Source organism: Mobula birostris, chromosome 25 (assembly GCF_030028105.1).
Source record: "Mobula birostris isolate sMobBir1 chromosome 25, sMobBir1.hap1, whole genome shotgun sequence".
In the NCBI taxonomy this organism is placed as follows: Eukaryota; Metazoa; Chordata; class Chondrichthyes; order Myliobatiformes; family Myliobatidae; genus Mobula; species Mobula birostris.
In genome coordinates this window covers 56,441,993-56,469,046 of record NC_092394.1, presented here as the reverse complement: position 1 = coordinate 56,469,046, position 27,054 = coordinate 56,441,993, and the positions used below count along the sequence as shown (strand labels likewise).

The following is a 27,054-nucleotide window of genomic DNA, read 5'->3' as shown; positions in this document are numbered from 1 at the left end:
TTCGGAGAGCAGAAGTCAAGGCAGAGGAGTTTCAATGTCTGTACAACTGGCCTGAGTGTGAGGTTGGATCGTTCTGGGTGCCGAGCTGATATGGAGAAATTATGCAGCTTCGAGCTGGGCAGCGAATTCTGGACCTGGAGTGAGTCACTGGTTGGCGTGGTTCAGGCCCAGAGCCTTTTGCTGCAGTGGTGTCCAAGTTCGAGTGCAAGGAACAATACGCTGTTTGGACAATTCAAATGCTGGTCTAAAATAGACTGAAAAGATAGGGTGTTGGGATCGAAGGCGAGTGCCAATTTTGCTTGCTCTCCTGCAATGTTCACTCCCCTCTCTGTGGTGCTGAAGCTATGAAGACTGCCCCAGCTGCTGTGCTCCATACCCACTATGACAAACTTATACCTAGGCTTTGGGCCTACTCCAGGCTGCTCTGGGGTTCAGACCTAAGGACTTATTTTGGCTCGGAAAGTTGTTACTTGCTTCTATTGTTTGCATGGTTTGTGTTTTTTTTCCCTATCACGTGCTGATCTTTATTTTATTATTTTTTAAAAATTGGGTTCTTTTGGGTTTCTTGCATTGTGGCTGCCTGTAAGCAAACAAATATCAAGGTTGTATAATGTATATATTCTTTGATAAAGGGAGTACTTTGAAACTCCCTTTTGTTATTTATTCATGCTTTGGGATCTGGTCAAGCAGCATTTACTGTCCATCCCACATTGTCACAGACCCTTCAAATCTAAAACCAGCTGAAAAAGATAGGAAAAGTTACAAATGAACAGGAATCAAAATGAGGAGAAAAATCCACTTGTGTTCATTTACTCTTTTTTCACCTAGGTTGCAAACACCATCCATGTTCAGTGCAGAGCTGGAAGATTAAATACAAACTTCTCCTCAATTCAACACATCTATGGTCCGCCCCTGGATTCAGTTGTGCCATCTAATTAATCCCTCCAGAAATTGACTTTGTTTTTCTGTGTGGGAATTTCTTCAAATGTTTTCCCTTTGTATAAAGAGCAAAAGAGGAGAGAGTGGATATTGGACCACTGGAAAATAATGCTGGAGAGGTAGTAATGGGGGATCAAAGATATGGCAGACAAACATAATAAAGGAGGAGAAGCTTAGGAGAGTCAATGGCACCTAATGGCAACTCCTTTGCTTGCATCTTTGGAATCAGCTCTATTTCCATCTTTAATATCTCTATTTTCCCCTTTCAGGTTTTATTGAAAATCCCTACCTGGAGTTACACGCTTACTTCAGTTCTTTGTGGGAATGGGACCCGCTCTCGGGGTTTCACGACTGGCCATTATTTGACTTGCCAAGGGCGCGGGCTAAGAGCTTTGCTTGCCTACAGAGGTCCAAGATTTCGTGGCTCTGGAGACAGACGGATCGAAGGTCGGTGTCATGGCAGGAGATCTGTGTGTCGACGTGGGAATCGGAAGATCTACGGCTGTGTGCCCAGAGACCTGAGGTCTTTGGGCACAGAGCTTGGACAAAGTGGCGCAACGGATTTTAACATTATAAACCAGCGAGTTGTCTGTTATGTCTCCCTTCTCACTGTGAAACAGAGACATCTCTTTCTCCCTTGTTAGGGGGAGAGAGTGCATGTGGTATGTCAAATACAGAGTGAGCAAGTAGTCTTTGGAGTACTGCAAGTCTGTGTCTTTGCTGCACACTTGAGTGCTCGGTGGTGGGCACTGATGCTTTTTTTTGCTGGAGGAGTGGGGATCATTGCTTGCTGCTGCTTACGTGCAGGAGGGAGAGGAGCTGGGGGGGACTTTGGGGTTCTAACATTTAATTGTCATTCATTCTTTGGGGGCATTCCTCTGTTTTTTGTGGATGGTTGCAAAAAAAAAGCATTTCAGGATGTATATTGTATACATTTCTCTGACATTAAATGTACCTTTGAAGTATTTTGCATCAGTCTCCGCTGTGGAAGATACTAGCAGTATGCCAGAAATTTGAGAGTAGCAGGGGGCAGAAGTGAGTGTAGTTGCTATAACTAAGGAGGAGGTGCTTGGGATCTGAAAGGTCTGATGGATTCACCATCACCAGGACCAGATGGACTACACCCCAGGTTCTGAAAGAGGTAGCTGAAGAGATTCTGGAGGCATTAGTAATGATCTTTCAAGAATCACCAGATTCTTGAATAGTTTCGGAGGAATGTAAAATTGCAAGTGTCACTCCACTCTTCAAGAAGGGAGGGAGGCAGAAGAAAGGAAATTGTAGGCCAGTTAGCCTGACCTCAGTGGTTGGAAAGATGTTAACAGTCGATTGTTTAAGATGAAGTTTTAGGGTACTTGGAGGCAGATGATAGAATGGGTGAAAATCAGCACAATTTCCTTAAGGGAAAATCTTGCCTGACAAATCTGTTGGAATTCTTAGTGGGTTGTTGATGTTGTTTACATGGATTTTCAGAAGGCCCTTGACAAGCTGCTGAACTTCAAACTGCTAAACAAGATAAGAGTCCATGGTATTACAGTAAAGATAATAGCACAGATAGAAGATTGGTTATTGGCAGGAGACAAAGTATGGGGGCAAAGGGGGCTCTTTCTGACTGGCTGCCGGTGTCTAGTGGTGTTCCACAGTGGTCAGTGTTGGGACCGCTTCTTTGCCACGTTATATAGTATGTCAACGATTTGGATGACGGAATTGATGGTTTTGTGGCCAAGTTGTGGATGATATGAAGATAGGTGGAAGGGCAAGTAGTGCTGAGGAAGCATGGAATCTGCAGAAGGACTTGGACAAATTGGGAGAATGGGCAAAGAAGTGGCAGATGGAACAAAGTGCAGGGAAGTATATGGTCATGCACTTTAGCAGAAGAAATAAAAGTGTACACTATTTTGTAAACAGGAAAATTCAAATATCAGCTGTGCAAAGGGACTTGAGAGTTGTTTTACAGGATTTCCTAAAGGTTAACTTGCAGGTTGAGTTGGTAAGGAAGGTAAATGCACTGTTAGCTTTTATTTTGAGAAGGCTAGGATACAAGAGCAAAGGTGTCATGCTGAGGCTTTATAAGGCGTTGCTAGACCGCACTTTTGGGCTCCTTATCTATGAAAAGACGTGCTGACACTGGACAGCATCCAGGGGAGATTCACGAGAATGATTTTAGGAATGAAAGGTTAGCATATGAGCATTTGATGGCTCTGGACCTCTACTCACTGGAGTTCTGAAGAATGAGGAGGAATCTCATTGCAACTTAAAAGAATATTGGAAGGCCTAGATAGTGTGGATGTGAAGAGGATGTTTCTATAGTGGGGGAGTCTAGGACCAGAAGGTGCAGCCTCAGAATAGAGGGATGTCCATTTAGAACAGAGATGAGCAGGAATTTCTTTAGCCAGAGGTAGTGAATCTGTGGAATTCGTTACCACAGACGGCTGTGGAGGCCAAGTCACTGGATGTATTTAAAGTGGAGGTTAACAGGTGCCTGATTAGTCAGGGTGTTAAAGGTTAAGGGGAAAAGGCAGAAGAATGCAATTGAGAAGGATAATAAGTCAGCCATGAAGGAATGGTGGAGCAGGCTCAATGGGTACAGTGGCCTAATTTTGCTCCTATGTCTTATGGTCTTGTGTCTTTCTCTGGAAATAAGGTTCTACTTAATATAAGTAATCTGGGAAACTGGATTCTTTGAAAAAAATTCTATCTCTAAATAAAGGAAAGAGGTTTTGAATTGGTGACTAGGATAGATAAGTCCCCAGGGTCAGATGGGATATATCCTAGGTTACCATGAGAAGTGAGTTGAGGGATCTATGGACACAGTAATCTTTTAAGGTTCCACGCAAGTTGATAGCGTTGTTAATAAGACGTATGGTGTGTTAGCCTTCAGCAGGTGAGAGGTTCAATTCAAGGGCCATGAGATAATGTTGTAGCTCTATAAAACCCTGGTTAGACCACACTATCAGGTTCACTTCTGGTCGTCTCAATATATGAAGGATGTAGAGACTTTAGAGAGGGTGCAGAGCAAGTTTTATGACAAGAGATTGCGCAAGCTAGGGCTTTTCTCGTTGGAGTGAAAGAGAATAACAGGATGGAATGAGAGGATGAAATGAGAGGATGAAAGGCATGAATCGAATCGACAGCCAGAGACTTTTTCCAGGGCAGAAACCACTAATATGAGGAGCGTAATTTTAAAGTGATCAGAGGACAATATAGGGGAGTGTGGTGGGTGTGTGTAACATGCTGATGGGTTTGATGGTGCAGGCAAATACATAAAGAGACTCTTAGATACGCACATGGATGATAGAAAAATGGAGGGCTATATGAGAGGGAAGGGTGAGATTGATCCTGGCGTAAGTTGAAAGGCCATTGCAACATCCTGAGCTGAGGGGCCTGTACTGTGCTGTAATGTTCTATATTCTTTAATCCTTTGTTTTGGACTCCCTTAACCTGGGGAAATGACTGTTACCATTGTGGCATAATCACTGTAATGACATTCAAGTCTATCAGTAACTACTTCACATTAAGTAAGTTAAAGAAAATGTAACAGGTAACTCATTAACCACACAGAGAACCAGAGTTCTGTAGTTGAGATTACATGGACGTACCTGAATCTGCCCTTTCCCCATGATTTTATCTGTAATTTCGGCATCTTCTTTGGGGAGCTTGGTTTTGTTGTAGCATTTTTCGTAACTCAGAATTCTTAGGGTCTGAGAGCCTTCTAATTCAATCTCAAATTCCTGTTTTTTTAAAAAAAAGAGAATTAAAAATGTGAAAGTAAACTGTAGAAGTTTGAACTGTAGGGAATTTCCTCTTTTTGATATATCTTACAGCATAAAGGAGTGAGATAGATCGGCTAGTAGATTGATTCACAACAAACTTGCAGCCAACCTCAGTAAAATGAAGGAATTAATTGTGGACTTCAGGAAGAGGAAATGGAGGAAACATACACCAGTCTTCATGGAGGGGTCAGGGATCTATACTAGGCCCAACATCTTGATGTAATTATGCAGAAGGGACACCAGCAGCTACATCTCTCTAAGAGTTTGAGGAGATTTAGTATGTCACCAAAATCTCGAGCAAATTTCTACAGATTCTAACTGGTATGGGCTGGGACCACTGAACAGGATCAGAAAACATTATAAAGTTTCATCATGGGCAATAACATCCCCAGCCTTGAGAACATATTCCAGATGCAATGCCTCAAAAAGTTGGCATCAGTCATTGAAGACTCCCATGAACCAAGACAGGCTTTCTTTGTATTACTAACATCAGAGAGGAGGTACAGGTAGCAGAAGATGTTTCTGGATGGATACTGAACCACTCCATGAACACCACCTCACTATTTTTGCTCTCTTTTTGCACTAATAATTTAATTTCATTTTTAATATATATTTCTTATTGCAATTTATATTATTTTTTATGTATTCCACTGTAATGCTGCCGCAAAACAACAAATTTTGTGATATGTCAGTGAAATCAAACCTGATTCTGATTCTTCATACACCTCCATTATGGAATTATTAGCAAATACAATGCATAATACAAACTTTGCCTCATCATGTCTCTTGCACTTTAATTGTCAACTTGCACTGTACTTTTTCTCTAACTATAATGCTGTACTTTACACAAGAGATGCTGCAGATGCTAGGAATTCAAAGCATCACCCACAAAACACAGCAGGAACTCAGCAGGTCAGTCAGCATCTATGGAGAAGGATCAACAGTTGACGTTTTGGGCTGAGAACCTTCATCAAGACCGGAATGGAAGGAGGGAGATGCCAGAATAAGGTGGTGGGGGAAGGGAATGGATACAAGCTAGAGGTGATACGTGAAGCCAGGTGGGTGGGGGGATGATAGTGGGAAAATGTAAAGGGCTGAAGAAGAAAGAATCTGATAGGAGAGGAGAGTGGACCATGGGAGAAAAGAAACGATCAGGAGCACCAGGTGAGGGCAAAAGGTAAGAGGCAAGAGGCCAAAGTGGGGAACAGAAGAGGGAAAGGGGAGGGGAAAAATTATCTGAAGGAGAAATTGATGTTCATGCCATCAGTTTAGAGTGTATCTAGGTGGAACATGGGGTGTTACTCCTGCAACTGATCGGATGCGGAGCAAAGTGATGATGGCGCTAAATGGCAACTCCTTTCCTTGCACCTTCAGAAATAGCTCTATTTCCACCATCAATATCTCTATTTTTTCCTTTCAGGGTTCTTTTGAAGACCCTGACCTGGAGTTACATACTCACTACAGTTCTTTGCAGAAATGGGACTTGCTCTTAGGGTTTCATAACTGGCCGTTGTTCAGAATGCCAAGGGCTCAGCCTAAGAGTTCGGTTCCCTTTTGGAGGCCTAGAATCTTGGGGCTCTGGAGACGGATGGATCCAAGGTCAGTGTCATGGCAGGAGATCCGTGTGTCGTCGGGGGAGTCGGAAGATCTACGGCTGTGTGCCCAGAGACTCAAGATCTTTGGGCACAGAGCTTGAAAAAAGTGACATAACAGACTTTTATCATTGTAAATGTGAGCTGTTTGTTATGTCTCCCCTCTCACTGTGAAGTGTAGACATGTCTTTCTCCTTTATTAGAGAGAGAGTGAGCCTGTGGTATGTTGAATGCCGGGTGAACAATGAAGTCTTTGGAGTACTACAAGTCTGTGTCTCTGCTGCTGCTTTGCTCATGTTTGAGTGCTCCGTGGTGGGTGCTGATGCTTTTCTTTTGCCGGTGGGGGGAGAAGGGATCATTGCTTGCTGCTGCTTACGCGCAGTAGGGAGAGGAGCTGGGGGGACTTTGATGTTCTAACATTTAACTGTCTTTCATTCTTTGGGGCACTCCTGTTTTCATGGATGGTTGCGTAGAAAAAGCATTTCAAGAGGTACACTGTATACATTTCTGACATTAAATGTACCTTTGAAACTTGAGACTGTCCTCATCGTGACAGAAGAAGAGACCATGGATTGACAGGTCGAATTGGGAATGCAGATAGAAATTAAAGTGGTTGGCTATTCTGCTTTGTTTCCCTTTTGTGCTAAATGTACTTAGGTATGGAATGATCTAAGTGACATGCAAACAAATATTTTCACTGTATCTTGGAACATGTGACAATAATAAAACAATCAACAATATTACAGTTGTAACTTAACCAGAATTAAGTTACAGCAGTTGGGAGCAGTTTAAACTAATATGGCACAAGGATGGGAACCAGTAGGTTTACAAGTAGATGATGGATGTAACATGAGTGTAAGGAAAGACAGGCTAATGATTGGGTACAAGTGCAGTCAGAGCAAAGAGTTAAATTGTACCACAGAGGCAAAACTCAAAAGGAACGCAGGACTGAAGGTGTTGTATTTAAATGTGCGTAGCATTCTAAATAAGGTGCACAAACTCGGCATGACGTTGTGGGTATCACTGAGTCATGGCTGAAAGAAGGCCATAGTTGGGTGCCTAACATCAAAGGATATACGCTGTATTGAAAGGACAAGCAGGAAGGCAGTGGTGTAGCTCTGTTGGTAAGAGATGAAATTACATCTTCAAAAAGAGGTAACATGGGGTCAGAGAATGTTGAAACTTTGTAGTTAAGAAACTGCAAGAGTAAAAATAACATTATGGGAATCATTTATAGGCCTCCAAATAGTAGCCAAGATGTCTGGTTGGGATTTCAAAGGGAGCTGGAAAAGGCATGTAATAAGGGTAATGTCACAATTGTAATTGGGAACTTCAATATGCAACAGGATTGGGAAAATCAGGTTGGTGTCGGATCCCAAGAGAGGGAATTTGCTGAATGCCTACGAGATGGCTTTTCAGAGCAGCTTGGAAATAAGCCTACTCAAAAAAAAGTGTTCTTCATAGTCATAGTCAGAGTCATAGTCATACTTTATTGACCCTGGGGGAAATTGGTTTTCGTTACAGTTGCACCATATATAATAAATAGTTATAGAACCATAAGTAGTTAAATAGTAATATGTAAATTATGCCAGTAAATTATGAAATAAGGCCAGGACCAGACTATTGGCTCAGGGTGTCTGACCCTCCAAGGGAGGAGTTGTAAAGTTTGACGGCCACAGGCAGAAATGATGTCCTATGACGCTCTGTGCTTCATCTCGGTGGAATGAGTCTCTGGCTGAATGTACTCCTGTGCCCACCCAGTACATTATGTAGTGGATGGGAGGCATTGACCAAGATGGCATGCAACTTAGACACCACCGTCAAAGAGTCCAGTTCCATCCCCACAACATCACTGGCCTTACGAATGAGTTTGTTGACTCTGTTGGTGTCTGCTACCCTCAGCCGGCTGCCCCAGCACACAAAAGCAAACATGATCGCACTGGCCACCATAGACTCGTAGAACATCCTCAGCATCATCCGGTAGATGTCAAAAGATCTTAGTCTCTCAGGAAATAGAGACGGCTCTGACCCTTCTTGTAGACAGCCTCAGTGTTCTTTGACCAGCGCAGTTTATTGTCAATTCATATCCCCAGGTATCTGTAATCCTCCACCATGTCCACACTGACCCCCTGGATGGAAACAGGGGTCACCGGTACCTTAGCTCTCCTCAGGTCTACCACCAGCTCCTTAGTCTTTTTCACATTAAGCTGCAGATAATTCTGCTCACACCATGTGACAAAGTTTCCTACCGTAGCCCTGTACTCAGCCTCATCTCCCTGGCTGATGCATCCAACTGTGGCAGAGTCATCCGAAAACTTCTGAAGATGACAAGGCTCTGTGCAGTAGTTGAAGTCCGAGGTGTAAATGGTGAAGAGAAAGGGAGACAAGACAGTCCCCTGTGGAGCCCCAGTGCTGCTGATCACTCTGTCGGACACACAGTGTTGCAAGCACACGTACTGTGGTCTGCCAGTCAGGTAATCAAGAATCCATGACACCAGGGAAGCAGCCACCTGCATCGCTGTCAGTTTCTCCCCCAGCAGAGCAGAGCGGATGGTGTTGAATGCACTGGAGAGGTCAAAAAACATGACCCTCACAGTGCTCACTGGCTTGTCCAGGTGGGCGTAGACACGGTTCAGCAGGTAGATGGGGCTGGTAGGCGAACTGGAGAGGATCTAAGTGTGGCCTGACTATAGGCTGGAGCAGCTCCAGAACAAGTCTCTCCAGGGTCTTCATGATGTGGGAGGTCAATGCCACCAGTCTGTAGTCATTGAGGCCGCTGGGGCGCGGCATCTTCGGCACAGGGACGAGGCAGGATGTCTTCCACTGTACAGGAACCCTCCGGAGCCTCAGGCTCAGATTGAATGCATGGCAAAGTACTCCACATAGCTGAGGGGCACAGGCTTTGAGCACCCTGGTACTGACACCATCCGGTCCTGCAGCCTTGCTTGGGTTGAGACGTTTCAGCTGTCTTCTCACCTGTTCAGCTGTGAAGCCCACCGTGGTAGTTTCGTGTGGAGAAGGGGTATAGTCATGAGAGCAGGGTGGGGGACTGTGAGGAGGGGTAGGAGGGGAGAGTGGAATATGTGTTGGTTGAGGGCCGACAACAGATGGCTCATGTGTGGGATGGGCAGGGGCCACAATGTCAAATCTGTTAAAGAACAGGTTAAGTTCATTGGCCCTGTCCACACTTCCTTCAGCTACTCTGTTGCTAGTTTGCCGGAACCCAGTGATGGTTCTCATCCCCCTCCAGCCCTCTCTCATGTTGTTCTGCTGGAGTTTCCACTCAAGCTTCCTCCTGTACCTGTTTTTAGCCTCCCTGATCCTGGCTTTCAGTTCCCTCTGTATTGCCCTCAGCTCCTCCCTATTTCAATCTCTAAACACCCTCTTTTTAGCTTAGATCTTAGATTGGCTGTAGTGTAATAACCCAGATCTTATTAGGGAGCTTAATGTAAAGGAACCCGAAGGAGACAGTGTTCACAGTATGATTGAATTCATACTGCAATTTGAGAGGGAGAAGCCTTAGTCATATGTATCAATATTGCAATGAAATAAAGGGAATTATAGAGGCATGGTGGATTGGAGGAGGATACTGGCAGGGATGACAGAAATGACTGAAATTTCTGGGAGTAGTTCACAAGGCACAGAATAGAAATGTCCCACAGAAGTTGTTCTCAAATGGTAGGGGTAGGCAACCGTGGCTGACAAGGGAAGTTAAGAACGACATAAAAGGTAGCAAAAGTGAGTAGGAAATTGGATGACTGGGAAGCTTTTAAAATCTAAAAAAAGGCAACTAAAAAAGCTAAAAGAAGGGAAAAGGTGAAATATGAGCGCAAACGAACCCTCATGAGGGCAAAGCAAGATACCAAGCTTTTTCAGTTATATAAAGTGTAAAAGTGGGTGAGGGTTGATATTGGACCACTGGAAAATGATACAGGTGAGGTAGTGATGAGAGACAAAGAAATGGCAGATGAACTTAATGGGAACACTGCATCAGTCTTCACTGTGGAAGACACTAGCAGTGTGCCAGAGGTCCATGAGTGTCAAGGAGCAGGAGTGAGTGCCTTGCGATTACAAAGGAAAAAGTGCTAGGCAAATTCAAAGGTTTTAAGGTGGATAAGTCATCTGGACAAGATGGACTACATCCCAGAGTTCTGAGAGAGGTTGCTGAAGAGATAACAGATGCATTGGTTATGATCTTTCAAGAATCACTTGATTCTGGTATGGTCCCGGAGGACTGGAAGATTGCAAATGTCACTCTAAGGAGGGAGGAAAGCAAAAGAAAAGAAATTACAGGCCAGCGGTTGGGAAAGTGTTAGAAACATAGAAAACCTACAGCACAATACAGGCCCTTCGGCCCACAAAGCTGCGCTGAACATGTCCTTACCTTAGAAATTACCTAAGGTTACCCATAGCCCTCTATCTTTCTGAGCTCCATGTACCTGTGCAGGAGTCTCTTAAAAGACCCTATCATATCCACCTCCACCACCGTCGCTGGCAGCCCATTCCACACACTCACCACTCTCAGCGTAAAAAAAAAACTTATCCTTGACATCTCCTCCGTACCTACTTCTAAGCACCTTAAAACTGTGCCCTCTCATGCTAGCCATTTCACCCCCAGGAAAAAGCCTCTGACTATCCACATGATCAATGCCTATTATTAAGGATGTTTCGTGATACTTGGACACTAATGATAAAATAAGTCGAAGTCAGCATGGTTTCTGCCAAGGGAAATCTTGCCTGACAAATCTATTAGAGTTCTTCAAGGAAGTAACAAGCAGGGTGAACAAAGGAGAAGCAGTGGATGTCATTTACTTGGCTTTTACAAGGCATTTGATAAGGTGCCACACACGAAACTGCCGAACAATTAAAATCCTATGGTGTTACAGGAAAGATACTGGCATTGATAGAGGAATGGCTGACAGGCAGGAGGCAGTGAGTGGGAATAAAAGGGGCTTTTTCTGGTTGGCATTCAGTGACTAGGGTTGCTCCTCAGGGGTCAGTATTGGGACTGCTACTTTTCACATTATTTGTCAGTGATTTGGATAATGGAATTGATGGCTTTATGGTAAGGTTTGTGGATGATATGGAGATGGGTGTGGGGGGATGGGGTAGATAGTGTTGAAGAAGCAATACGATTGTAGCAGGACTTAGACAAATTGGAAGAATGGGCAAAAAAAATGGCAGATGGAATAAAGTATGATAATGCATTTTGGTAAAAAGAACAATCGTGCAGACTATTATCTAAATGGGGAGAAGGTTCAAACGTCAGAGGTGCAGAGGGATTAGGAGTCCTCATGCAAGACCACCAATAGGTTAATTTACAGGTTGAGTCTGTGATAAAGAAGGCAACTGCAAAATTGGCATTTATTTCAAGGGGAACTGAATATAAAAGCAAGGAGATAAAGCTGAGCCTTTATAAGTCACTAGCCAGGGAGTACTGTCAACAGTTTTGGGCCCCATATCTTAGAAAGGATGTGTTGCCACTGGAGAGTCCAGAGGAGGTTCACAACAATGATTCTGGGAATGAAAGGGTTAACATATGAGCAGCATTTGGCAGCATTGGTCCTGTACTCACTGGAATTTAGGAGAATGCCGGGGAACCTCATTTGAACCTACCGAATGTTGAAAGGACTAAATAGGGTGCATGTGGAAAGGATATTTCCTCTGGTGGGGGTATCCAGAACTAGAGGGCACAGCCTCAAAATTGAGGGGTGACCTTTTAGAACAGAGGTAAGGAGGAATTTTTCTAGCCAAAGAGTGGTGAATCGGTGAAATACCCTGCCACACACTGTGGTGGAGGCCAAGACTTTGCGTATATTTAAGGCAAAAATTGACCGTTTCCTGATCAGTCAGAGAATCAAAGGATACAGTAAGAGGCAAGTTTGTGGGGTTGATTGGGATCTGGGATCAGCCATGATGGAATGGCGGAGCAGATTCGATGTGCTGAATGGCCTGATTCTACTCCTATGTCTTACGGTCTTAACTAAAGTTATTATTAAAGATGCCTTCTATACCAGCTTATTTATCTTAAAGATGTGTTGATTTGCACACCAACGTCCCTCTGTTACTCAGTATTCCTGAGGACTCACTGTCTAGGTCCTAGCCTTATAAGCCCTGTTAAAATGCATCACACCACACTTAAGACTAAACTCCAATATACTCTGCAGATGCTGGAGTCAAAGCAACACTCACAACTCGCTGCAGGAACTCAGCAGGTCGGGCAGCATCCGTGGAAACAATCAGTCAACGTTTCGGGCCGGAACCATTCGTCAGGATGAAGGTTCCGGCCTGAAACGTTGACTAATCGTTTCCATGGATGCTGCCCGACCTGCTGAGTTCCTCCAGCGTGTTGTGTGTGTTGCTAAGATTAAGCTCCATCTGCTACTGCCCAGCCCATTGTGGGCCAAAGGACCTGTACTGTGTTGTGATGTTCTATGTTCTGTATCCTCTTCACTATCAACAACACCATCAAATTCACTAAGTAATCAGTAACAATTGTAAATTGTTAATAACAAACAGTAACAATCCAGCATGGATCCGTCTTATACACGACTGGTCACAGGTTTCCATCACAAAAGCAATTGTCCACCACAGGACAGAGAAGCAGAATTAGGCCATTCAGTCCATTAAGTGGGCTCTGCCATTCAGTCATGGCTGAGTTGTTTTCCCTCTCAACCCTATTCCTTGCCTTCTTACTGTAATCTTTGACGATCTTACATTCCTTGCCTTCTTACTGTAATCTTTGACTCAGATCTGCAGCTGGATCTCCAACTTCCTCACAGACAGGACCCAGGCTGTAAAAATAGGAGGCAAGCTCTCCTCTACAATCACTCTGAGCACCGGTGCCCCACAAGGCTGTGTACTCAGCCCCCTGCTGTACTCACTATATACCCATGATTGTGTAGCCAAGTTTCCGTTAAACTCAATATATAAGTTTGCTGATGACACCACTACTGTAGGCCGTATCTCGGGTAATGATGAGTTTGAGTACAGAGAGGAAATTAAGAACGTGGTGGCATGGTGCGAAGACAATAACCTATCCCTCAATGTCAGCAAGACGAAGGAATTGGTTGTTGACTTCAGAAGGAGTAGTGGACCGCACAACCCAATTTACATCGGTGGTGCGCAAGTGGAACAGGTCAAAAGCTTCAAGTTCCTCGGGGTCAATATCACAAATGATCTGACTTGGTCCAGCCAAGCACAGTCCACTGCCAAGAAGGCCCACCAGCACCTTTACTTCCTGAGGAAGCTAAGGAAATTTGGTATGTCCACTAAAACACTCACTAATTTTTATAGATGCACTGTAGAAAGCATTCTTCTGGGGTGCATCACAACCTGGTATGGAAGTTGTCCTGTTCAAGATCGGAAGAAGCTGTAGAAGATCATGAACACAGCCCAGTACATCACACAAACCAATCTTCTGTCCTTGGACTCACTTTACACCCCACGCTGTCGGAGCAGTGCTGCCAGGATAATCAAGGACACGACCCACCCAGCCAACACACTTTTCGTCCCTCTTCCCTCCGGGAGAAGGCTCAGGAGCTTGAAGACTCGTATGGCCAGATTTGGGAACAGCTTCTTTCCAACTGCGATAAGACTGCTGAACGGATCCTGACCCTTTGCACTGCCTTACTTTCCCTTTTCTATTTTCTATTTATGATTTATAATTTAAATTTTAATATTTACTATTGATTTGTACTCCAGGGAGCATGAAGAGCAGAATCAAATATTGCTGTGATGATTGTATGCTCTAGTATCAGTTGTTTGGCGACAATAAAGTATAAAGTATCTTACTAATCAGTGGTTGGGAAGTTGTTGGAATTGATGAGACTACGGAGTACCTGGAGGGACATGACAAGATGGGCCAAAGCCAGCATGGTTTCCTGGAAAGAAAGTCCTGCCTGACAAACTGACTGCAATTATTTGAGGAAATTACAAGCAGGGTAGACAAAGGAGCATTGGTTGGTCGGCAGAAAACAGAGAGTGGGAATAAAAGGATCCCATTCTGGCTGGTTGCCGGTTACCAGTGGAGTTCCACAGGGGTCTGTGTTGGGACCGCTGCTTTTTATGATGTATGTCAATAATCTGGACTACAGTATTAATGGATCTGTGGCTAAATTTGCTGATGAAACAAAGATAGGTGGAAGAACGGCTATTCTTGAGGAAACAGAGAGCCTGCAGAGAGACTTAGATAGTTTAGGGGAATGGGCAAAGAAGTGGCAAATGAAATACAATGTTGGAAAGTGTATGGTCATGCGCTTTGGTGGAAGAAATAAACAGGCAGACTATTAGTTAGATGGGGAGAGAATTCAAAATGCAGAGGTGCAAAGGTACTTGGGAGTCCTTGTGCAAGGTACCCTAAAGGTTAACCTCCAGGATGAGACAGTTGTGAAGAAGGCAAAATGTTGGCATTCATTTCTAGAGGTATAGAATATAAGAGCAGGGATGTGATGTCGAGGCTGTATAAGGCACTCACGAGACCACACTTGGAGTACTGTGTGCAGTTTTGGGCTCCTTATTTTAGAAAGGATATACTGACATTGGAGAGGGTTCAGAGAAGATTCACAAGAATGAATCTAGGAATAAAAGGGTTACTGTATGAGAAACATCTGGCAGCTCTAAGGCTGTATTCCCTGGAGTTCAGGAGAATGAGGGGGGATCTCAGAGAAACATTCCGAATGTTAAAAGGCCTGAACAGATTAGATATGGCAAAGTTATTTCCCTTGGTAGGGGGTTCTAGGACAAGAGGGCACAACTTCAGGATTGAAGGACGTCCTTTTAGAACAGAGATGAGGAGAAATTACTTTAGTTAGAGGGTGGTAAATCTGTGGAATTCGCTGCCATGAGCAGCTATGGAGGCCAAGTCAATGGGTGTATTTAAGGCAGAGATAGATAGGTTCTTGATTAGCCAGGGCATCAAAGGGTATGGGGTGAAAGCAGGGAAGTGGGGATGACTGGAAGAATTGGATCAGCTCATGATTGAATGGTGGAGCAGACTCGATGGGCCAAATGGCCTACTTCTCCTCCTACATCTTATGGTCTTATTAAGGACCTACTAATCTCTGCTTTAAATATAAGCAACTTCTTGGCCTCAACGGCTGCCTGTGGCAATGAATTCCACAGATCTCTGGCTAAGGAAATTTCTCCACATCTTTGTTCTTATGGTATATCCTTCTATTCTACAGCTGTGCTCTCAAGTTCTAGATTCTTATGGAATTGGAAACACCCACTCCACGTCCACCTTGTCCAAGGCTTTCAATACTTGGGAGGTTTCAATGAGATCTCAATCTTCTAAGCTCCAGCAAGTTTAGGCCCAGAGCCATTAAATACCCCTTATACATAAAATATTTCATTCCCAGGATCATTCTCGTAAACCTCTTGACCCTCTCCAAATTGAGTACACCTTTTTTAGACATGAGCCCCAAAACTGCATACACTACTCCAAATGTGATATGCCCAACGGTTTAAAGGCTCGTCATTACATCATTGATTTTTACATTATAGCCCTCTTGAACGTTAATATTGCATTTGCCTTCCTTACTACCAACTCAACCTGCAAGTTAACCGTTAGGGACTCCCGCACTAGGACTCCCAAGTCTCTTTGTACCTTATCCTGTCTCCAATTACCAAGCTAACTTGATATACAATTTGGCAACTTGCTTTGTAGCCCATGGGATCTTCTGTGTGGGACCTTGTCAAAGGCCTTGCTTAAGGCCATGTAGACAACATCAACTGCACTTCCCTAATCAACATAATTTTTAACTTCTTCAAGAAATCAAGTTAGTCAGACAATGTATCCCACCACCAAAGGCTTTCTTTCCTTCACTTTCAAGGACTCTGCAACTCATGTTCTTACTAGATTTTTAAATTTGCACAATTTGTATTCTTTTGCACATTGGTTAGTCAGTCTTTGTTTTGTTTTTTGTAAATTCTGATTTATTTCTCTTTTTCATTTAAATGCCTGCAAGAAAACGAATCTCCAGGTACATCCATGTACTTTGATAATAAATTTACTTCGAACTTTGAAGAGGCGGAGCGAAGTGATGACGGCCCTAAACAGTGACTCCTTTGCTTGCATCTTTGGAAACAGCTCTATCTCCATCTTTAATATCTTTATTCTACCCTTTCTGGATTCTTTTGAAGACCCTGACCTGGAGTTACACACTGACTCTGGTTCTTTGTGGGAATGGGAGCCACTCTCGGGGTTTCACAATCGGCTGTTGTTCGGCACGCCAAGGGCTCGGCTTAAGGGTTCTGGAGATGGGTGGATCGAGGGTCGATGTCACGGCAGGAGACCCGTGTGTCGTCGGGGGAGCCGGGATATCTGCGGTGTGCCTGGAGACACGGGATCTTTGCGATCTTCAGGCATAGAGCCCAGAAAAAGGGACATAATGGACTTTTAACACCACAAACCAGCAAGTTGTTTGTTATGTCTCCCCGCTCGATGGGAAAATGGAGACACCTCCTTCTCCCTTATTAGGGAGAGAGCGAGCCTGTGGTATGTCGTATACCGGGTGATATGCAAAGTCTTTGGGGTAGCTGCAAGTCTGTGTCTTTGCTGTTGCTTTGCTCACACTTGAGAGCTCAGTGGCCGTGCCGATGCATTTTTTTGCCGGTGGGGGGAGGGGGTAATTGTTGCTTGCTGCTGCTTGTGCACGGGAGGGAGGGGAGCTGGGGGGGGACTTTGGGGTTCTAACGTTTAACTGTCAATTCATTCTTTGGGGTACTTCTGTCTTCGTGGATGGTTGCGAAGAAAAAGCATGTCAGGATGTATATTGTACATATTTCTCTGACATTAAATAGAACCTTTGAAAGCCATTCTATATTGCTGAAGAACTAATGCCTTTCCAAACATAGATTAATCCTAACCTTCAGACCATTTTCCACTCACTTCCTAAGATTAATAAATTCATTAGCCTAGAATTACCCATCTTATCCCTGGTGTTCTTGAATAAGGATACTGAATTTGTTTCTTCCAGCCATCTGGCACATCACTCGCGCTCAGAAAAGATTTTAAATCTCTGTCAAAGCCCTACAACCTCCTCCTTTCCCTCCCATTGCAGCCTGGGCTACGTTGCATTAGGTTCTGGAGATTTGTCCACCATGATACCAGTAAGATAGCAAATGCACTCTCTGTTTCATGTTAATATACTCTACAATATACCATTCACTTCTCTGTAATCTCCAACAATATATTTCTCCTTACTGAATACAGGTGACATGTCCTCTGGTTCAATGCACAGATTGCTCGTTTCCTCCCTAATCTTTCTCTGGTTACCTCTTTTAACATACACAGGATGCCTTGGGATTTCCTGACAGTGATAATTTGCGGCTCATCTGCACTCATAATTTTTAGTACCTCCTCCCACACACTCACACATATTCCAAAGGGCTTCACTGTTTTAAGTGCTTTATACCTGGCCACATCTTTGTACTTTACCTTATCAAATCCTTGACATCTACTAGGAAATCCTGGACTTGCCTCTCTACCTTTTGGGAACACGGTGACCCAGATTACTATCTGAATGGTGTCAAGTTAGGAAAAGGGGAAGTACAACGAGATCTAGGTGTCCCTGTTCATCAGTCACTGAAAGTAAGCATGCAGGTACAGCAGGCAGTGAAGAAAGCTAATGGCATGCTGGCCTTCATAACAAGGGGAATTGAGTATAGGAGCAAAGAGGTCCTTCTGCAGTTGTACAGGGCCCTGGTGAGACCACACCTGGAATATTGTTTACAGTTTTCCTCCAAATTTGAGGAAGGACATTCTTGCTATTGAAGGAGTGCAGCGTAGGTTCACGAGGTTAATTCCCAGGATGGTGGGACTGTCATATGTTGAAAGATTGGAGTGACTGGGCTTGTATACATTGGAATTTAGAAGGATGAGAGGGGATCTGATTGAAACATATAAGATTATTAAGGGATTGGACATGATAGAGGCAAGAAGCATGTTCCCGATGTTGGGGGAGTCCAGAACCAGAGCCCACAGTTTAAGAATAAGGGGTAGACAATTTAGAACGGAGTTGAGGAAAAACTTTTTCACACGGAGGGTTGTGGTTCTGTGCAATGCTCTGCCTCAGAAGGCAGTGGAGGCCAATTCTCTGGATGCTTTCAAAAAAGAGTTAGAGAGAGCTCTTAAAGATAGTAGAGTGAAGGGATATGGGGAGAAGGTGGGAAAAGGGTACTGACTATGGATAATCATCAATGATCACAGTGAATGGTGGTGCTGGCTCGAAGGGCTGAATGGCCTACTCCATCTATTGTCTGTTGACCCCTCCTTATTTCACTTTTTATTGTCTTCCAATTATCAGCTGTAAACCTACCTGCAAGGAACAACCCTTTGTCTATCTTTTCCAGGTCATGTTTTATGATATTATATTTCTGAACCACGTTTATCTCTTTCCAAAAGTACCTTGAATCAAGGAGCCTTGATAAAAATGAAGTCACTTGGCAGTAAAGGGAAAGAATTCCAGTGACTGGAGCCACAACTTGCACCAAGGAAGACGGCTGCTCATCATTTCACAAGGTTGCTCATGGTATGCTGGTCTAGAATTCTGGGATTCACTACGAGTCAGTAAATTTGATACAAAATTGGCTTTGCATAGAAGACAGAGAGTAGTGGTGGAGGGGTGTTATTCTGAATGGGGGTCCGTGACAAATGGAGTTTCACAGGAATCAATGCTGGATCTCTGTTGATACTCCGTTGTCAGAATGGTGATCTTAAGGCTTTAGCTCTTTGAGACTTCCATAAAGAGAGGCATCACTCAGAGAAAGCAGAGGAAAGAAAATCTCAAGTTCTTGTCCTTCTCTATATCTATTCAGCTGGGACAGTAGAGATGTGAGGCAAGATAGTGCAATGCTCCTCTTGCAGGATGTGGGACGGCAGCAAAACCTCCAGTATCCCTAATGGCTACAACTGCGAGAAGTACATCCAGCTGCAGCTTCCAACAAACCGCACTAAGGAGTTGGAGCTGGAACTGGAGGAACACTGGATCATTCAGGAGGCTGAACGGGTGATAAATAAAACATATAGATAGGTAGTTACACTCAAGGTACAGGACACAGGATACTGGGTGACAGTCAGGAAGGGGAAAGGAGTTAAGGAGCTAATACTAAATACCCTTTAGCCATCCTCCTCAACAACAGGTATATCACATTGGATACTGTCAGTGGTGGAGAGGGGGAGACCCAACAGTGACTCAGAAGGGAAGGGAGGAGAAGAGGCTTGCTGTGGTGATAGGAGATTTGTTAGTTAGGAAAATAGACAGGAGGTTCTGTGAGCAAGAACAAAATTCACGGATGATATGTTGCCTCCTGGCGTCAGGGTCTGAGTATCTCAGATCGAGTCCTCAACATTCTTAAGTGGGAGGGTGAACAGCCAGAAGTCGTGGTCCATGTATGTACCAATGACATGGGTAGAACGAGTGATGAGGTTCTACACAGGGAGTTAGGTGCTAAGTTAAACAGCAGGACCTCCAAGGTTGTGATCACAGGATTGCTACCCATGCCTCATGCTAATGAGGCTACTGAATTCTTCCAGGGCCGGTGCGACTGGGGACAGTTTGCACCTGAACTGGAGAGGAACGAATATCCTAGCGGGAAGGTTTGTTAATGCTGCAGGGTGGGATATGAACCTGAGTGCCAGAACAGTTAGTGGAGAGATTGTGGAGGCAGATGTTGGTCAGACATCAGACAAAGTTAGGATTTAAAAGGTTGAGTATGGTGCGACAAAATCTAAAAGGGTGAATACAGGATTGAAGGTGTTGTATCTGAATGCACACAGTATACAGAATAAGGTAGATGAACTTGCAGCACAGTTGCACACTGGCAGGTACGATGTTGTTGGCATCGCTGAATCATGGCTAAAAGATTATAGCTGGGAGCTTAATGTCCAAGGATACATATTGTATCGAAAGGTTAGGCAAGAAGGCAGACAGAGGTGACACAGTGACGAGAGGCGTTGTATCATTGTGGATAGAGCTAAGGAACTGCAAAGATAAAAAGACCCTAATAGATGTTGTAGACCCCCAAAACAGTAGAAAGGATGTGGACTACAAATTACAATGGGTGACAGAAAATGCATGTCAAAAGGGCAAAGTTACAATAGTCATGGGGGACTTCAAAACCCAGGTAGTTTGGGGAAAATCAAGCTGGTGCTGGATTACAGGAGGGGTAATTTCTAGCCTGCCTACGAGATGGCTTTTTAGAGCAGCTCAAGGTTGAGCCCACTAGAGAATTGATTAGACAGCTTAAGGTAAAAGATTATAAAGGGGTAGGTGATCGTAATATGATTGCATTCACCCTGAAATTTAAGAAGGAAAAGCTAAAATCAGATGTATTATTATTACAGTGGAGTAAAGGTAATTACAGAGACATGAGATAGGAGTTGGCTAAAATTGATCAGAAAAGAACACTGGCAGGGACGACAGCAGAGCAGCAATGGCTGGAATTTCTGGAAGAAATTCAGAAGGCATAGGATATATGCATCCCTAAGAGGAAGAAGTATTCTAAAAGCAAGATGACACAACCGTGGCTAATAAGAGAAATCAAAGCCAATATAAAAGCCAAAGACAGGGCATATAATAGAGCAAAAATTAGTGAGGTTAGAGAATTAGGAAGCTTTTAGAAACCAACAGAAGGCAACTAAAAACATCATGAAGAAAGTAAAGAAGGAATACAAAAGTAAGCAAGCCAATAATATTAAAGAGGAGACCAAAAGTTTCTTCAGATACATGAAGTGTAAAAGAGAGGTGAGAGTGTATATCGGACCACTAGAAAACAATGCTGGAGAGGTAGTAATGAGGAACAACAAAATGGTGGATGGACTGAATAAGTATTTTGCTTCATTCTTCACTGTGGAAGACACTAGCAGTATGGTGAAAGTTCCAGGTGTCAGGGGGCATGAAGTGTGTGAAGATACCATAACTAAACGGAAGTTTCTTGGGAAACTGAAAGATCTGAAGGTAAATAAGTTACCTGGACCAGATGGTGTACATGTCAGAGTTCGGAAAGATGTGGCTGAAGAGATTGTGGAGACATTAGTAATAACCTTTCAAGAATCACTGCATTCTGGAGTGGCTCCGGAAGACTAGAAAATTGCAAATGTCACTCCACTCTTCAAGAAGAGAGAAAGGCAGAGGAAAGGAAACTATAGACCAATTAGTCTGACCTCAGTGGTCAGAATCAGAATCAGGTTTATTATCCTCGGCATGTGACGTGAAATTTGTTAACTTAGCAGCAGCAGTTCAATGTGATACATAATCTAGCAGAGAGAGAGAGAGAGAGAGAGAGAGAGAGAGAGAGAGAGAGAGAGAGAGAGAGAGAGAGATAAATAAATAAAACAAAACATAATAAACAAATCAATTACATATAGTGAATAGATTATTAAAAATGTGAAAAAACAGAAATACTGTATATTAAAAAAAGTGAGGTAGTGATAAGATATTGGAGTCGATTGTCAAGGATGTGGTTTCCAGAAACTTGGAAGCACATGATAAAATCGGCCGTAGTCAGCATGGATTCCTCAAAGGAAATTCTTGCCTGACAGATCTGTTGGAATTCTTTGAAAAAATAACAAGCAGGATTGACCAAAGAGAATCACTTGATGCTGTGTACTTGGATTTTCAGAAGGCCTTTGTCAAGGGATTACACATGAGGCTACTTAACAAGATAGTATTATGTGAAAGGTTCTAGCATGGATTAAAGCAGTGGCTAATTGACAGGAGGCAAAGGGCGGAAGTGAAAGGAGCCTTTTCTGGCTGGCTGCCAGTGACTCGCGTTGGGTCCGTATTGGAAATAATTCTTTTTACATTATATGTCAATGATTTGGATGATGGAATTGTGATGGCTTTGTTGCCAGTTTGCAGACAATGTAAAGATAGGTAGAGGCACAGGTAGTTTTGAGGAAGTAGAGAGGCCACAGGAGGACTTAGATGAGGAGAAGGGGCAAAGAAATGGCAGATGGAATTAAATGTTGGGAAATATATGTTCATGCACTACGTGGTAGAAGAAAGGAAAGGGTTGACTATTTTCGAAATTGAGAGGAAATACAAAAAACTGAGGTGCAAAGGGACTTGGGAGTCCTTGTGAAGGGTTCCCTAAAGGTTAATTTGCAGGTTGAGTCTATGATGAGAAGGCCTCAGAACAGAATGACGTCCTTTTAGAACAGAGATGAGGAGAAATATCTATAGACAGAGAGTGGTGAATCTCTGGAATTTTTTGCCTTTATGTATATTGAAGGCAGAGGTTGATAGATTCTTGATTAGTCAGGGCATGAAGGGTTATGGGGAGAAAGCAGGAGATTGGGTCTGAGAGGAAATTGGGCCAGCCAGGATTAAATGATGGAGCAAACATGATGGGCCAAGTGGCCTAATTCTGCTCCTATATCTAATGGTCTTATGATACATGTATAAATAATCTGGATAAAAATGCAGGGGGTCTGCTTTAGTTAAGCTTGCTGATAATGCGAAAATGGATGGACATGTGGACAGTGAAAATCACTGTTGAAAGTTGCAACAGTATATAAACCAGCTGGAAACATGGGTCAAAAACTGATAAAGCGTTTGAAGTGTCCAACATTTAAAAGACACATGGACAGTACATGGATTGGAAAGGTTTTGAGGGGTATGGCCTAAACACAGGCTTAGAGGGAACCTTTGTTGGCATGGACCAGTTGGGCCAAAAGGCCTGCTGCAGTGCTATACGACTCTATGATTCTAAGTGTGAGGTGTTGCACTTTGGGAGGGCAAAGGTAAGATGAAAGTGTTCAGAAAATGGCAGTATCTTCAAGAGCATTAAAGTATAGAGGGATCTTAGAACATGAACAGTGCAGCACGGGAACAAGCCCTTTAGCCATCAGAGTTGTGCCAAACTAATTAAACTGGCAATTAAATGCGTAACTAAACTAATCCCTTCTTTCTTCACAATGTTTACATCTTCTCTTTCTATTTATGTGCCCATCTAAGACTTCTAAACACTTCTATTGTATTTACATTCACAAGGCCACATTTGGAGTATTGAATTCAATTCTGATCAACCCATTATAGCAAAGATGTGGAAGCATAGGAGAGAGTGCAGAGGACATTTTCCACAATGCTTCCTGGAATGAACTGCGATTTGCCTACTGTCACAACAGGTCAACGGCAGATGCTATTCCATTAGCTTTTCACTCAGCTCTGGAACATCTGGATAATGAAGATGCATACATCAACACGCTCTACATTGACTATAGCTCAGCATTTAACACTATCATGCATTTGCAACTAATAACTAAGCTCCAAGATGTAGGCCTTGTTACCTGCTTGTGCAACAGGATCCCCTATTTTCTCACTTGCAGACACCTGGCAGTACAGATTGGCAACATCTTCCCCACAATCACCATCAGCACAGATTTACCATAAGGCTGTATGCTTAGCCTTTGCTCTACTCGCCTTATAGTTATGACTATGTAGCTAAGTACACTTCCAATGCCATACTTAAGTTTGCTGATGACACCACTGTTTTTGGCTGAATTGAGCATGGTGGCAAATTGCCAGAAATGGGGGGAAATTGAAAAATCTGATTGAATGGTGCCACAACAACAAAACTCAATAGCAGCAAAACTAAAGAGCTAATTATTGAATACAGTAGGAAAAAAATCGGAGGTCCATAAGTCAGTCCTTTTTGGGGGGGGGTCAGAAGTGGAGAGGGTCAGTAACTTTAAACTCACTGGTATTATCATATTAGAAGATCTATCCTGGGATCAGTATGTAAGCCATCACAAAGAACCTCTACTTTCTTAGAAATTTGCACAGTCGGCATATCATATAAAACTTAGACAAACTTTTATAGATGCACAGTGTAGAGTATATTGACTGGTTGCATCATAGCCTGGTATGGAAACACTAATGCCCAAGAATAGAAAAGCCTACAAAAGCTGGTGGACACAGCCTAGTCCATCACAGGCAAAGCCCTCACCATCATTGATCACATCTATAAGGAAATTCTCCATCTCTCTTCTTGCTGCTGCCATTAGGAATGAGGAGGGTCTTAGGTCCCACACCACCAGGTTCAGGTTATCCTTTAACTGTCAGGCTCCTGAACCAGAGTGGATAACTTTACTCACCTGAACTCTGAACTGATTCCACAAACTATGGACTCACTTTCAAGTACTCTACAACTCATGTTCTCAGTGTTATCTATTTAGTTAATTATTTTTATTTGCACAATTTGTCTTCATTTGCACATTGGTAGTTTACTAGTTATTGTTTGTGTGTTCTGCTGTTCTGCTCTGAATACCTACAAAAAATGAATCTCAAGGTGACCTATACATACTTTGAAAATAAATTTACTTTGAACTTTAGAGGGCATGTGCTATAAGGAGTAGTTGGTGTGGGGGGGGGCAAGTTCAAAGAAGATGGGCAAGGGAAGTTCTTACACAAAGAGTGGTGGGTGGCTGGAATGTGATACCAGGAGTGATAGTAGAGGTAGGTACAATAGAGGCATTTAAGAAGCTCTGAGATAGACAGATGAATGTGCAGAGGATGAAGATATGGATTTTGTGCAGACAGGAAGGATTATTTTAGTTACGTATTTAATTAGCAGTATAATTAGTTCAGCACCAAAATTCTTGTGCTGTGCTCTTCTATGTTTAAATGCGGACATCCTTTTTCAGTTATAGAGATTTACACTAGATGTTCACCTCCCCTTTCACTGAATTATCAAACTATAAAGTCTGTTTCCTCTGTGAATACTATACCGATGAAAAATGGTTATTTTGGGCCCTGGTACACTTACTCCCCCATTCACAGATTTCCCTTGCCTCAAGCAGGCCCCAACATTTTCTCCGGTTATTCTTTTATCCTTAGAATTTACCTGATTTCTCATACCTGCCCGTCGCCTCCATAAATTTTCTTTTTAAGTGCATTCCCACACACCCGCCATTGGTTGCTACAACTGTTACAGGATTTTTTTTAAAACATTTATCTAAATGTCAACATTCCTTGAAATCCAGTATACATTATACCCTTAAATGAACATGTTAGTTTTAAACTCTTGTTATTTCTCTCCTGAATGCATACCATTGTGCAGATGTAGACTTACCTGCCAGTAGATATTCCCAATCTATCTTTGAAAGGTTCTCCCTTTTGTTAATGAAATTTGCCTCCTTCCCCTGACCCCCCCCCACCAATCCTTGCCTGCAAAGTGGAAGAAAATTGCACGCATTTAGCTACAATCTAGATGGAGTGATCAACTCAGTCAGACATTATGAACAGAACTTCAGTGAAGACTCACCTCATTCCAGTTTGGTTCCAATGTGTCTCTGTAGACTCTCGTCTTCGCTTTGTTAACAAAGTAACCAAATGAATCTACTTCTAAAGTGCAATATAAATCTGTTCAAAAACAAGGAAACACAAATCCAGAAATAGCTTCAAGACATGTAAGAACTGATTATAATGCTGCATTCTACTTTGAACTGCAAAATATAGTGTAAACATACAGAGAGAAAAATCAGACAAGCAGACCAGGTGTCATTACACCCAAGATAGTGAACACTTGAGGGACCTGAAATGGAGACTAAATGATGCAGAATTCTCCACCTGACTCTCTGCATGAACAATACAAATCACAGACACAATGGATATCCATCTACTGTTTCAGGAGGACAGGAGGTTCTGTGGGTGAGAACAAGATTCTTGGATCGCACATTGCCTCTCAGGTGCCAGGGTCTGGGATATCTTGGATTGAGTCCTCAGAATTCATAAGTGAAAGGGCAAACAGTCAGAAGTCGCGGTCCATGTAGGTACCAATGACATGAGTAGGATGAGTGACCAGGTTCTGGGAGTTCAGGGAGTTAGGTGCTAATTTAAAGGGCAGGACCTCCAGGGTTGTGATCTCAGGATTGCTACCCATGCCACATGCTAGTGAAGCTAGAACTAGGAAGATTATACTGTTTGATACATGGCTAAGGAGTTGGTGTAGGAGGATGGGCATAAGATTTTTGGATCATTGAGCTCTCTTCCAGAGAAGGTGGGACCTGTATAGACGGGATGGTTTGCACTGAACTGGAGAGAAACTAATATCCTAGGAGGAAGGTTTGTTAATGCTGCATGGTGAGGTTTAAACTAATGTTGCAGAGCGATGGGAACCAGAGTGCCGGAATTGTTAGTGGAGAGGTCGTGGAGGAAGATGTTGGTAAGACCTCAAAATTAGGAATCAAAAGGTTGAACATGGTGTGACCAGTGTCCTGAGCTGTGTATATTTTAAAGCAAGAAGTATCATAGAAAAGGTGGATGACAGTGCTGAAGATGAGGGATTTGGTTTACAAATAGAGACAATATATAGTCAGGAGAGTTTGTTGATAGGGCAAAATTGCAGTCAGCAAGATAAATTGCATGCTAAAAGCTGGACAAAATGGAAGAGGGTGAACATAGGCCTGAAGGTGTTATATCTGAATGCACGCAGAATACGGAATAAGGGAGATGAACCTGCAGCACAGTTACAGGTTCACATGTATGATGTTGTAGGCATCACTGAATCATGACTGAAAGAAGATTATAGCTGGGAGCTTAATGTCCAAGGATACACACTGTATCAAAAGGACAGGAAGGAAGGAATGCAGAGGGGGTGGAATTGTCCTGTTGGTAAAAAAATGAAATCAAATCATTAGAAAGAGGTGTCATAGGTTCAGAAGGTGTTGAATCATTGTGGATAGAGCTAAGGAACTGCAAGGGTAAAAAGGCCCTGATGGGAGTAGTAGATAGACCCCCAAATAGTAG

The 27,054-nt window shown here is 43.1% G+C and overlaps 1 protein-coding gene across 1 annotated transcript in view; it reads right to left on the bottom strand.

The window, feature by feature from the left end:
- The window catches only part of LOC140187912 (breakpoint cluster region protein), a 446,198-nt gene that overhangs the window by 107,566 nt on the left and 311,578 nt on the right, over positions 1-27,054 (bottom strand). The window contains exons 15-16 of the mRNA XM_072243771.1: positions 25,571-25,668; positions 4,536-4,667 (exon numbers count right to left, since the gene is read on the bottom strand). Coding sequence (XP_072099872.1) covers positions 4,536-4,667; positions 25,571-25,668 — 230 coding nt within the window. The remainder of the gene's footprint in view (positions 1-4,535; positions 4,668-25,570; positions 25,669-27,054) is intronic.